The sequence below is a fragment of the Schistocerca serialis genome, unplaced genomic scaffold (assembly GCF_023864345.2).
Source record: "Schistocerca serialis cubense isolate TAMUIC-IGC-003099 unplaced genomic scaffold, iqSchSeri2.2 HiC_scaffold_1261, whole genome shotgun sequence".
Lineage (NCBI taxonomy): Eukaryota > Metazoa > Arthropoda > Insecta > Orthoptera > Acrididae > Schistocerca > Schistocerca serialis.
Window position 1 is genome coordinate 4,631,393 of NW_026047471.1, and position 15,014 is coordinate 4,646,406.

The following is a 15,014-nucleotide window of genomic DNA, read 5'->3' on the forward strand; positions in this document are numbered from 1 at the left end:
TTTCTGCAGCTTGACTGTGTACAAAATTAGGGCTTTTTCTGTGAATTCTGGTGAACATTTGTATGATTGAGGTAGGCTGATTTTAGAACATCGCATGTTTTTAGCACCATACCCTATGCAAGTGTCTTCAAAAGTTCAAACAGTGGTGACAGGGTTCCTAAAACGCAAACAGTATCCTTTTCCTAATTGTGGTAAATCCAAAAGTAATAAGAGATCTGATACTGGCATGCAACTTAATAAAAGCCTATACGTTTAGTGTTTCTCATTGCATTACATATTGCTATCAATCCTCAATCTGATGTTGCATTTTGATGAATTTGTATCTGAGTGGTGACTGAAGGCTTGTTTTAGTCCCGTGCGTACTCGGTACATTAAATAACTGTTCACACGTTGCTGTGTGTACATTCAGAAATGAGTTTTCACAATACAGGCATAAGTTGTTATTAATATTTAAATGGTAATGCGTGGATGTCACTGTGGAGCTAGTTAACAAACAGCTAATTTCCATTAGATTTGCCTTTTATTTACTGTCTTCAGGTAGTTGGCTATCAGCATTGGCAGTTTGGCACTGACAGTGGTAGTCTTTTCCTGCAGTGGTGTTTATTCTCATATTTTGGTGGCACCTTACTCCACTATTAGCTTTTCAACTCTCATCATACTTGCTCCTCTCGTGCAGAAACGAATGAGGTGATGCCTCTGAAGTGCTATCCTGCTCATGTTCCTGAATAAAACTTTGCCTGTTGCACTGAAGACATAGTATAAGATCATCTTGGTTCTGCAGGATATTATTGTATCCTGCTACTGCAGTTAACACTGCAGCAACAAAACATGAACGAGAGAAGATAAAAAAAAAGACGAAAATAAAACTTAAGTTGCAAAAAAAATGCGCCATATATGACAACAAAACACAGTGCTCCTACAAGCGTCTGCCAACAGCAAAGTGTGTCAAAGGCTTTAGGAAGACTATGCAATACTTCATAACAACAAATTGCCTCCGATGAGTGTGACGTGACAACCGTTTAAATTAGAATCGTTTGAGCAGTTGTGGGCAGACTCTTCGGCTTGCGCAGTTGAGTCGCCTATGAGTAGTACCTTCTCTCGCTTCTGGTTACAGAAGTGTGGCTGGACGCCACTACTTAATATTGCCCCGGTTCGGAAATATAGTAAATCTGGGGCTGATGCCCAGAGCAGTCTGAGTTGTGGGGAGATGGGTCGTCTCCATGTGACCTCTTTGCTTTTAGTGATTTTGTTGATTCCTCTTTGTTTATTGCTCTCACGTTAAATAACAACAAATGGATTTTTGTGGCCAGGGGCTATCAAACGAATTAAAATACGTTCGCATAATTATGGAAGGCTAAAATATGTTATTAGTTTTAGATTTTATTTCCACTTTCCTGACAGTCAAACATTAATCGCCTTGCAGAACAATGTAGTTTTTTTTTTTTTGTTAGTTTGCTAAAGATATTTGGCTTTCATTAATCTTTTCTGCTGAGGCTGTCAATTTACTTGAAGCGAAGTGTTTAATTTCACACAATTGGCTAGTTTCAACTGTTCGCTGCATTTCAAGTGCACGTATGGCGTTATGCCATAATAAAGAAGCAAACATTAGATGATACAGTACTGGTACTCCAAAAAAATTTACATACGAATGTACATTTTAAGCCGAATTATGCATTTTAGTATGGTTCACAAAATTCTGATGCGCTTCAAGTATCCTCTGATGTCTTGTTTCTTTTATGACATAATGTAAGATCTTTTAATGTTTTACACGTACGAACATATGGGCTTCTTGCGTCGTCATAGCTGCGTAAGCGCTATGACGCCTGTTATCTGGCGCTCTCTTCCAACTGATGAAACGAACCTATTTCTAACAGGTCGCGGGAAAATATTGCGAATGGTGGCTTGAAAAGCGTTACATTCAAACCAAATTTCCTTTTACGCAAGATGAACTATGTGCGAGAATGTACAATGCATTTTTAAATCACAAAGTGTTTGACTCTCATTTAAAAATCCACTCTTTGAAGATGACCTTTTAGAAGAATTTCGAGCCCAGAAGATCAGACATTTACATTGTTATTAAAAATTTTACTGGCACATTTGTGTGATGATCTTTTTTTGCGTGTGTTACACTTTAAGATACAACATAATATGTGGAAGCTTAGCTTCTCTTCCAGCTTATTAATTTTCGAGACCAATGTTATATGTGAATGCTATGTATATTAGTTTAAACATTGTTTTCTTATTTGTGTTTTTGCGCTACTTGAGTGATCTTGCTATTGCCTGACTCCATCACGTGTCCTATGCTATCATCAGCTGGCGAGATCACGTGACATGAGCTATGACTGGCTTACAAAAGCGCATCGCAATCTTAATTTCAGTGCTTCGGAAAGTGACATGTGGTGTGTGGTGGAATTCAAACTTATACCTCCGTAATACGGAAATATGCAGCGTACATGTTGCTGCACATCTAAGGTCTCTCAAAACGTGTTTTTCCCCCTAAGTTTCGTTTTCTAAAGTGTGGGGAAATACTACGTTGGTATATAAAACCTTAAACATTCAAAGGATTGACGAGTTTTACAGTGTCGAGGAGGAGTATACTGTCACGTAACACAGAAAAAGTATATTTTCACCCGGGAGAAAGTTTATTTTTAACTGGGAAAAATCCGGGAATTTGTTTTCCTTGTCCACGTATACACCCTGTGTCCACAATTTCAGTTTTAAGTGTTGAGTACAGTGACAGATTCAGAGTCTTGTGTATTATCAAGAGGTATGATGTATGCACATAATCTTAATGACAGCGTGGAACCATACATCACATAATCTTAATGAACAGCTTTACCATTATCATATACATTCCTTGGTCATTTTGTAGTAGAAAATATATATTTATATTACTCTATTAGGTTTGTACTGGTCTCAAAAGCAGTAGGAGAGTTCTGAAGCCAGCTGGAGTGGCCGAGCGGTTCTAGGCGCTACAGTCTGGAACCGCGTGACCGCTATGGTCGCAGGTTCGAATCCTGCCTCGGGCATGGATGTGTGTGATGTCCTTAGGTTAGTTAGGTTTAAGTAGTTCTAAGTTCTACGGGACTGATGATCTCAGAAGTTAAGTCCCTTAGTGCTCAGAGCCATTTGAACTATTTTTTAGAGTTCTGAAATGCATGGGACTTGGTCAGTAGATTGTTGCTCATAGCAACATGAAGGAAAAAAAAATGTAATAGATATAGGAAAAAAAGCAAGAGAATTAGATAATGACTAGAACAATTTGCATAATTTTTGAATCATGATTGTATCATATGTGGTACTAAAAAAGTTTTAAAACATTGGTACTACATTCAGAGTAGAAGTATAAAACTGTTTTAAAATTATGTCCCGTAGTTTACTTCCTGTTAGACTGATTAACACTTTCAAACTGCCATTCATTCATATCAATACTACACGTTACATTTAAAAGAGAGAAGGATGGAAAAGAGGTTTGTGAATAGTATGCTTTTCAGTAAAATTGACAACAAAAAATTGATAAAGTGTAATATTTCGTATCAGCTACGCTATGTGGTCAGAAGTATCCAGACAACTGGCAGACAATGACTTAAAAGTCCGTGGTGTTCTCCATCGGTAATGCTGGAATTCAATATGGTGTTAGCCCACCCTTAGCCTTGATGACAGCTTTCACTCTTGCAAGCATATGTTCAAACAAGTGTTCGAAGATTTCTTGGGGAAAGGCAGCCCATTGTTCATGGAGTGCTGTGCTGAGGAGAGATATTGATGTCAGTCGGTGAGGCCTGGCACGATGTCGGTGTTCCAAAACATCCCAAAGGTGTTCTATAGGATTCAGGGCAGGACTCTGTAGGCCAGTCCATTACATAGGTGTTATTGTTGTTAATTCTTCCGGGTTATATGGCCGTTACGTGGACGTTAGGAATAGAATTCCATGGACCACGGCCATATAACCCGGAAGAATTATTAACAACAGTACCATCCGGTCGTGAAAGCCTTCATTGTATGATTAGAGGTGTTATTGTCGTGTAACCTCTCCACCATAGGCCGTGCATTATGAACGGGTGCTCGATCGTGTCAAAAGATGCAATCGCTGTTGTTTGTCCAATGTTTACGCTCCTTACACCAAGCGAGGTATCGTTTGGCATTTACCGGAGTGATGTGTGGCTTAGGAGCTCGACCGTGAAATCCAAGTTTTCTCACCTCCCACCTAACTATCATAGTGCTTGCAGTGGATCCTGATGCAGTTTGGAATTCCTGTGTGATTGTCTGGATAGATGTCCACCCATTACACATTACAACCGTCTTCAACTGTCGGCGGTTCTGTCAGTCAACAGATGAGGTCAGCCTGTACTCTTTTATGCTTACATGTCCCTTTACATTTCCACTTCACTATCACATCGGAAACAGTGGGCCTAGGGATGTTTCGGAGTGTCTAAATATCGCGAACAGACGTATGACACAAGTGACACCCAATCACCTGACTACGTTCAAAGTTAGTGAGTTCCACAGAGTGCACCATTCTGCTCTCTGACGGTGTCTAATGACTACTGAGGTCTCTGATGTGGAGTACCTGGCAGTAGGTGGCAGCACAATGCACCTAATATAAAAACGTATGTTTTTGGATTTGCTTAGATACGTTGGATCACATAGTGTATCTCCATGGCACTGTACACATCACCAATTGATAGGGAGTGGAAAAACTCATATTATGTAATAAATGTGAAATACAAATTGTCACAAAATGCGAAATTACTTAACACACGGTATTTCATAGCAACTTGTATGCGGATGAACTATTTTATCAGAGATGGTTTGAAATCTTTTTCTTTTCTACATATAAATATAAAGAAGTAACCAATTTTGAATTACTGGTATTCAGAATCATCTGGCAGAGCCCAGTTAGGAAAGATAATGTATTTCCATAATAAAAAGTCAATGATTGAAACCACATATCAATGCATTCAGTACTCTGGTGCCATGCCAATTTTGAGTGGTTGAATGTGACATATGTTGCATAATGCAACATTGTACTCAGTCATGAGAACTAGCATTTTATAACAAATAAATGCATACATTTGTTTGTTAGCAAAAGTTCAAAAGCTAGTATAATGCAGACAGTTTTAATGTAGTAAGTTAGGTGCCAGATGTTTTGAATTGTGATTGCCTCAATCATGGCTAGAGATTTGACCTAAATGAAGACTTCAACAATACTCTGCCAGCTTCAACAAGCAATTGCACGATAGCCATTTCCAAATGTTTGTGTTTTGCGTTGCTTGCTTTTCTTATTTTGAAATGAGTGAAGTAACTAATCCTGGTCCATCACAGGTTTCGATTATGACTCATGCAGTAAGAGAAGAAATAAACAATCCATGTGACTGTGTCAATTCTGCTTTCGTAAACATGGGTATAAACTGCTGCCCTGCTATAGGGAGGTGGAGCTCATTTTCCACACCACTCCGCTGCCCTCTAGCTATCAAAATTGTAGTTTATTTACCCTCATGGCCATGTGGCACTATAGCCTGTAGTGCTCGTGTTCTGTTCTATAGCAACTGGAAAACAAAATCTGTCACATTTTTTTTGACTGCACCGAAATTTTACCCCTAACATTAAAATAGTTACTTTTTGTTCTACTTCCATGTGAAGTACCTTGTGAGATTTATGTGTAAAATGCCCCCGAAAGGTTGAAATAAATTATCTGCAAATTTTGTAATTGTTGAATTTGGGGAGGGAGAGTAGAGGCAAATTACATCCAGAAACCCCTTAAATTGGGTATTCATTTGGTTCATCGATGGGAAAATGATATGGCTTTTTAATAGAACAATCATTTTTTGAATGCTTAAATCCTGCCACACGAAGAAAAGAAAGGTCATTTTGGAAGAAAAAGTTGTCAAAGTTTTTGCAAAAGCAAACGTTCCAGTCATAAAGTTCCTAATGAGCGCTTCTTTAAACTGCCAGTTTGTGTGTCTTCACTCATGTAGCATGATAACCTTTTAAATTTGTGCAGCCAATTAAAAAAAAGAATCAGGGCTTTTGCAAAAAAATAGATTCTACATTTTCTGGTCTCTACCAGTTGCTTATTCTGCCTGTTGCATTACCTCTCCATGGCTCAGGCATAATGATGTTCCGTGTAGTCATACGTCTGTATAAGGAACACAAATTTTATATTGATTAAGCATAATATAATAATAAATTTGCTCAAAGGTGAGCCGTACTCTTCATAGTAACCACTCAAAATAAAAAAAAATTAAAAAAGTTTCTTTTTGCATGTATTACACTTTATAAACATGAGTGTATGACTTCCAAGAACTCTGTACTTGCGTCGACACACATTTTCATTGCAGTGCAGATTCAGTTTACTTTCTATTTACAGTGTTTACTATAACAGCATTGCTGTAGAAGCCGTAATGAAACCATCTTGTCATAGATCTGCCAGAGTGGCCACTCTGCTCATCAGTATCAACTTCTTTCACAACTGTGTCCTGTCCACAGTTCATACTTACGGCAACTTCTCTACCTTTTTTACAATTCAGGACTTATTTGACTGATAATGTTCACCATGTAGGCTCAGTTTATCCGAATAAGTAACCAAATATATGGCTTGCTGCTGTTGGCAGTAGAATTTGATCCTTACAGGACAATGCTTTCATTGTCTCAATGTATGTGGCCTGTCCAGAATTCCTGCCAAAGATCATAATGCTACTTACTACTTCTCATCCACAAGCCCAGATTGTATGCATGTTTAGCTGGGTGGTATCAGCAAATCGTTGATAACCGATAAGGCTAGAGAATAATCAGTGTAAACATTTTACTTATTTTACATTGCATTGGCTGATTAGGATTCCTAATCTTGCTGCTCTTGCTATCATAATAATTGTTTTTATCATGTACAGCATGAAGTATCAAAATCAGTAACACTTGTTGCAAATGATTTCGTAACAGTACTTCCGAAGAAGGCCTTTTGGCCGAAAGCTAAAATATATAACAGTCTTTTCATTGTGCCTGTCTGTGACTTAACGTCTTCTCAGTATGGTGAAGTAACAATCTGTCCTTTTCGTAATATTGTTGCTATTTTGGAATGGCGTGAGGCAATTCTTTTTGTTTCGTATGCCTCCAAGATAATTTGACATTGATTTAGTTTATGGTTTCTTTGCATTATGATTTTTATCTGTTAATCTGAAATCCATTATTACAACAAATGTGGAAATAAGAATGCTTTTACTGGTTATTGAAGTCAGTAAACCATGTGACATGCTTTTGTAGTCAAAAACACTAAACAATCTAATGGAAAATACCTTACTGTAACACTATTCATATTGGGGACAAGTTTGTTTTTTTTTTTTTTTTTAATTCACTTGAAGCAATAAATTATGCTACCCTTCACATAGTTAGAGGGCTTCCCAAGGCAGATGGGCACTGATAAATAAACCTAACAGTATCTCACAGTGTAAACATCACTTCCATGTCTTATTTTTCATTTAATTGTATTGGTAAGCCTTTTAATGTATTGTAAAGAAATAGTGCTTCTTGATATGAATTTTTTTATTTATAAACCAGTTTATACCTCTACAAACCATTCACGATAACAGACTGTCACAACTGCAGATTAAGTAACAGTAAAGTTGATGAAGCTTCTGAATAACACAAAAGTTCAGACATTTACCAAAGTAAAGTTAATCTCAGAAACAAATTTTTGTACAGAAGGGAAGTGTTAAATTTTCTGATGGGTGTACATATGACGGTACTAATGACATTTATTTATTTATTTATCAATCAAAGGATAGAAAAAATTACACAGCTATTAAAACTAAGCTGGGATTCACAATTGTGCTCAGTAATTTCTAATGTTGACCGTAGCTTCATCTTACCTTTTCAGTCTGATTGGAGCATATTACATTGTCCATAATATGGAGGTTTTTCCATTATAAAATATTTGGCAAGCTTGAATCAGTAGTATGCTGACACCAAGATCGCTGTTGTTCAAAGCTCCTAAACTCCCCAAGACTACTTTGTGTGTAATTTTCTACTTTGATTGCAGCTGATCACATAAACACCACTTGGTGCTGAAGATTTTATTGTATGTCTATTATTAAAAAATGTTCTAGCTATGTCATTGCTACAGTAAAATGTGTGTTTGTGGGGTAGGACATAACTTTTTGCAAGAATCTGTAAAATTTGATTCATCTATGGTCTTCCTTTCACCCTACCACTGTTTCACCAAATAAAATTAGTGCAGGAGAAATAAATAAAAGATGAATCTGTGTTATTTGCTCTGTATCACAACAGTACCAGTATTATAGTGTTAGCATAATTTTCTGTTTGCTGAATTGTTAGTTACAGATCAAGTAGTAATGTGAGGTTTTTTTATGAACTGCTTGTGCTCAGGAAGCTGTGTGCCACGAAGGAAGCAAAGCAACGAGAGCAATCTACTTGAAAAGTGGTCTGATCTTCACAACAGGTTTTAGCAAAATGAGCGAGCGCCAGTACTCATTGCGAGCACCCGAACATCTTGCAGAGCCAATTGTTATGGTTGAACTGGATACAAGTAATGGTGTGATGTTCCCACTCTATGACCCAGATACAAATCTTGTGTACCTGTGTGGCAAGGTGAGTAGTTTGACTGTTTTGCATTGTCTTTGATATTCGTCATTAACGTTTTGAGTGCCACGCTCACAATATTAAGTTACCTTCATTTTTGGAAAGAATGCTGTGTGTGTAATATTTCGGACACATCTTAGTGAGGTCTATCATACCCATATTATTATTATGGGTGTGGCAGTTCTTGCTAAGATACTGTGCCCAAAATGTTATGGGTGTAACTTTCCAGCATTTAATGCAACATAATATTATGGGTATTGCACTAATAGTGGTAAAATATATCATTCCTGAAGTTGTTATTGAGAGAATGTTATGTAAAATACACTACATAAGACACGTTTTTATCCATAGCATTAATGTGGGTGCCAGTTCCTTTGTCTTTTAGAAGGACTGTGATACATTTATAAGTCATGTTCAGGGTGCTTTCCTAATATGCAGCGACATACTAAGCTGACAGTGCACAGATTATGCAGAAATATTTGTTTTATTAAACATCAGTTATAATCATACCAAAAGCCTGCTGAAAGTTGACAACCAAAGAATCCAAATGGTCATAATTATTTATAACGTTTATTTTATTTGTTATTATTTTGGAGGGATTATACTAGAATTGGAGAAGGTTATAAAGCTACATCTACATCTACACTCAACAAACCACTGTGAAGCGTGTGGCAGAGTATGCGTCCCATTGTACCAGTTATTACGGTTTGTTCCCATTTCATTCATGAATGGTGCGCAGGAAGAATAAACTTACCACTAACAAAATCAATACATACACACCATTTGCACAAGAAATTAGTTCCAAATATTACATCAATGCTGAGATTTTTGAATCACCAAGAAATTGCACTCCCCAACAGCTGTCCTGACAATTCCACAGTTAATAGTACTCATGTTTCACTCTCTTTGATAGCTTCATAATTTTTATACCAGAAACGTGCATCACCACTATATCCTCCCTGTTCATAATGGATTCAAAAAATGTCTGTGAAATGCCATTCAAATCACTATCACTGTCCAGTAAACACTTAACATGTACACCTTGTACACTTTGTTATTACAGGCTGCCACACTTTATCTTTACTTACGATGTGATCTTCTTCATACAACGAATCCTCATTAATCTTTTCCCTGGAAAAGCTATCATCCTGCTTACCAAAATGATTATCAGACCCACTGTTAACTTTCTCTAGGCTTTAGATTTTGTACTTCTTCCACCTTTTTCTCTAATTTAGTCAATTTTGAATCTACATTTGCATTTAATTTTTCCAGTTTTTCCTCTACCACTACTGCGCACTCGGTTTCTACCTCAGTTTCTAAATCATTTTAACTCTAGTTTCAGCACAAAATTTCTCAGAAGCCTCCACCCTTCTACTATAGTCATCACAAAGTTTCTCTCTTTCTTCTACACATTTACTACTTATTAATGGTAATTTCTCATTAGTATTCTGTTCTACTCTCTTTATCTTTTCATCACAATCTTTAACTACCTCTTCAACCTTCTTATTTAGTTCTGAAAGATTAGAGCTGACTACCTTAATCTCCCTTTTAATTTCTTTCTTCAGTTCATCCTTTAAGTTAAACATGTCGGTTCTAATGCTACTACTGTCAGCTTTTACTGCTGATGTCTTGTTTAATACTATTTTCCACCCTACTACTGTCTTTTTTCATACTATTTTCCAACCTACTAATGTCTTTTTTCATACTATTTTCCAACCTACTAATGTCTTCTTTCATACTCGTATTACCCAAACTACTCATAATTTGCCTTAACGTCGCTTCCAATTTTCCGTAGCAACTATTGTCCTGCGAATCATTCCCCAATAAGTCTTTCTGTTTATTTAAAAACTTAACCTCTACAGCTTTGTTTTCAGTCACTTTATATTGTACGTTAAGGCCACTCATTATGTATCACTTAATACAAAACGGCTTTTTCTAAGCAATACCTTATTTTTCAATCACTTGTCTCCTGTTGCTGCTGCTGCTCCAGTTGTCATCCGATGTGTCATATCCACGGCTACAGCAAGTTGTAAGGCTCTTGGCGAGGCATCTTGTTTACCTGCGGTCAGCTGTGTTTACCTGCGGTCAGCTGTGTTTACCTGCGGTCAGCTGTGTTTACCTGCGGTCAGCTGTGTTTACCTGCGGTCAGCTGTGTTTACCTGCGGTCAGCTGTGTTTACCTGCGGTCAGCTGTGTTTACCTGTGTGCTGATTGGCTGCTCCCATAAAACCCGCTCGCTGATTGGCTGCTGTTATACTGTGGCCATGAAACCCATGCACTGATTGGCTGTTGCACCATTGCACTGTAAACCGCTGTTGATTTCACTGTTCAAAATTCGTGAGTCCTTGTTTATTGTGGCTACGTACAGTGTTCCTTATGTGGGGGCGCCACATGTGACAATTCACTTTCTTTTTTATTAATGGAAAATCTCATATGAGATGTGAAACAAATACTAACAAAGAGATAGAGGGGCTGGCCAGTACTTACCTCAGCTCAGTACAGCCGATAGATACACATAATACAGAACCGAAAATTTACGTTCCTAGCTTTCGGAACAATGTTCCTTCATCGGGGAGGAGAGAGGGGAAAGAAAGGGAAGAAGGGAAAGGAGATTCAGTTACTCACAACCCAGGTTATGAAGCAACAGGGAAAGGAATATAGGGAGGGTAGCAAGGATGGAGGCATGGTTGTCAGAGGGAAGCCAAAGATATTCTACTGTAAGTACTGTGCCAGCTTCAAACCAATGAGGATGCATACAGAAGTAAAGAGGTATATAGTATAAAGATAAACACAACTATGTAGGATGAAAAGATGCGTGAATGGCTAAAGAGGAAAGGGAAAGAGGAGAAGACTGAAGAGTAAATGGGATTGAGGTTGTTTAACGTAGGTTCAGTCCAGGGGGATGGCTGGATGAAAGGATGTGTTGGAGTGCAAGTTCCTATCTCCGCAATTCAGAGGGACTGGTGTTGGGTGGGAGAAGCCAAATGGCACATACGGTGTAGCAGGTTCCTAGGTCCCTAGAATTATGCTGGAGGGCATGCTCCGCTACTGGGTATTGGGCATCTCCTAGGCGGACAGTTCGTCTGTGTCCGTTCATGCGCTCAGCCAGTTTAGTTGTTGTCATGCCGATGTAAAAGGCTGTGCAGTGCAGGCATGTCAGTTGATAAATGACATGTAGTTTCACACGTGGCCCTGCCTTGAATTGTGTATGTTTTACCAGTAGCGGGGCTGGAGTAGGTGGTTGTGGGGGGATGCATGGGGCAGGTTTTGCAGCGGGGTCGGTTACAGGGGTAGGAACCGCTGGGTGGAGAAGGTAGTCTGGGAATATTGTAGGGTTTAACAAGGATGTTACGGAGGTTAGGGGGGGGCGACGAAAGGCAACTCTGGGTGGTGTGGGGAGAATTTTGTCAAGGGATGATCTCATTTCAGGGGTTGACTTGAGATACCTCTTTACTTTTGTATGCATCCTCTTTGGTTTGAAGCTGGCACAGTACTTACAGTAGAATATCTTTGGCTTCCCTCTGACAACCATGCCTCCATCCTTGCTACCCTCCCTATTTTCCTTTCCCTGTTGCTTCATAACCTGGGTTGTGAGTAACTGAATCTCCTTTCCCTTCTTCCCTTTCTTTCCCCTCTCTCCTCCCCGATGAAGGAACATTTGTTCCGAAAGCTAGGAACGTAAATTTTCGGTTCTGTTTTATGTGTATTTATCGGCTGTACTGAGCTGAGGTAAATTCACTTTCTTTTATTTCTTCATTGGTTGTCCTCGGTGTTGACGAGCTGCGTTGCTACACTGGCTGTCTTGGGGACCTTATATATAGTAACAATAATAGGCACTGAAACTTCACATTGTTCGATGTTTAATTTACAAAAATTACAATTAAAACTTAACTCATTAAATTAACTAAATACATCGAAAAATTGGTTCTCCTCCAAGCGTTAAGCTGAATTATTTGTTTAAATCATGAAATTAACAAATATCGTTACACAAACAATACTTTTGACAAAACTGTTAATTACTTTGGAATTAATTAAGGGATGGCTTTGCTAACATATTTTTGAATAGAGTCAAATAGATCCTTTAGGAATACTATTAGTTGTTCCTCCAAGTGTTTATAATTAGTACAGAATTTATATTTGTTTATAAGTCAACAATAGAATTTAAGTTGTGAAACTATCACTGATTTCAGCTATAACAAAACTTACTAACTAGGACTAGTCTAAATAAATTAGAAAATCAGTTACATACATAAAACTAAGTACAAAATTAGATCTGCTGTTATGACGGTCAACCTTTTTCTTATATGAAAATGTAGATTATACTAATGTATGTGTGATGGTAATTAGTTGAAAGTGAAAAAGTGAATTTTAAGGAGGCAGATGGCAAAACAAAAGGCGAAGTAAAAATATCCCAACTTGCTTCGTCACATGCGTGCCTCCACACGAATGTTTGTTGGGCAGTTTGTTTAAAGTTTCTTTGCACTATTTGGGCCAAAAGTGCTATGTGCTGTCAGATTCACAACTTGTTTGCTAGTCTGGCTGTCATTGATAAAGCCACATAAATTTTGTAGCTGTGGGTCCTCTGTGAGACAGTGTTGGTGGTGAAGTGAAATTGACTCCAGTCACTGTTCCTAACATTTCCTTTTACCACACCCTGCTCTGTCATAAACATGTTAACTTCCTTGACAAAATAGTGTGCCTTCTGACATATGCTGTTATCATCTTTATGTCCCTACGTGTAGCAATTGTAGTAATATGCCTATATGAAATGCCATATTCAGCATTAAGATTGTCAATAAAAGGAATCGACACTTTGAAATTATCCCAGCCAACCATTTTGGATGCTTCTAGTGCCCAAATTTGCAGATGCCAATAGTGAACAATAGATCCGTATGACCTTGCTTTAGCAAATTGCGATATTACATGCTCTTCATAGTTTGTAATTGCAACATTCTGTTTCCTCTGGAATGAGCTCCTGCTTGCCTTTACCCACATACGTAATTTAGAACTAATCTGCAATTTGATTCTTTTAATGCACGTCTAGCACCATGTCAGTTGCTAAAGGAATTGAAGCCACGATTGTTATAGTCTTCATAAATGTTCTCTAGTACGCTGTCATAAATATCTTCTAATACACCGGGCCTTGACTGTACGGATGGAGATAGTTAGTATTGACTTTGACTGGACTGTTCCTCTTGCACAGGAGACGTGAATGTCATGTACTGGTTGAAAAGCCATCTTCTGGTTCAGGTTCTTCCTGTCCTTCAATAGCAGTATATAAATCCAGCATAATGTCATGTATTTCTGTGTCATCCCCATTATATTTCTGAATTATTATGTTATATTATATATCTGCGAACTCTCTCTCCTCTACCCCGATTTCGTTTCCATATTCAGAACATTGCAACTTTGTACCTAATATTTTGACCACATTTGTAGAATTAGTTCTCTTCATGATATCAATGTTCACATTTTACATGCGAACACGCTAAATCACACATTCATACTATAGCTATACCATTCACTCAACTCGAACACTTGTTAACTCAGCTACCTTATTCCATTGTTTGATGGTGCTAGCAGACAGGTCCAGAGTTTTGCTTGGAAGTCACACATACCACTGTTGTCTTTATAATAGAGTGCTAGTCTAAGCATGGCTTCATATGATTCCTAGCATTAGAGATCAAAAGCGCCCCTTGTCAGTAAACATGTTACCCCTAGTTTCGTATTGATCGAAGTTGTTAAACATGGGAACAATTCGTACTGCTAATATTTTGTCTCACAACACTGCCAACCTAACAATAACTATACTGTGTGTTGTATTGTTCGTAGTGGTGTTACAGAATAAAGTGTTGGGCTGAGCCATAACTTGAGTACTAGTCCATGTGAAAGGAATGTTGGCAGTGATGAACAAGAGCTATGGTAGTGCCTCTTCCAGTAATTTACAAACTGCCTTTAAGGATACAGGGTGCCATTCCGGCTCAATATTATGTAAAAATCAATGTCTATTTCTTTCAGGCACTGTTTATAATGTGTGTTTTACAGATTTTTTGTTGATATCAGGTAATGCAGCACATTTTGTAAACAAATTAGAAGTATTTTGAATATTTTTGAGCCTGCTTAGGGTTATTGAAAAAAATTACAAAGAAATTGATGCTTTTTTTTTCCAAAAGTTTCCTCAAATTTAGGTAACATTTAATCCAATGTTATACATTTGAAGGAGACCATATTTTTACCAGATATGCGTGACATGATGGTTGAGGTACTAGACCTATTTAATTCCACCTATTATGTATATTACAAGGATAAGAAAATATCACCTCTTACATTTTAATTTTTTTCCTAGTAAAAATGTTATTTTTTAATTAGTTAGTTGATTCTGCAATAAAGCTTAGGTCTACTGCATAAGTATGGACTATTGCA

At 37.8% G+C, this 15,014-nt stretch overlaps 1 protein-coding gene across 2 annotated transcripts in view; it reads left to right on the forward strand.

Annotated features, from left to right (window-relative positions):
* LOC126438145 (coronin-6) overlaps positions 1-15,014 on the forward strand; it is a 93,371-nt gene that overhangs the window by 40,212 nt on the left and 38,145 nt on the right. For both annotated transcript variants that reach the window (XM_050090521.1, XM_050090520.1), the window contains exon 6: positions 8,380-8,601. In XM_050090521.1, the coding sequence (XP_049946478.1) occupies positions 8,380-8,601 (222 nt within the window). The remainder of the gene's footprint in view (positions 1-8,379; positions 8,602-15,014) is intronic.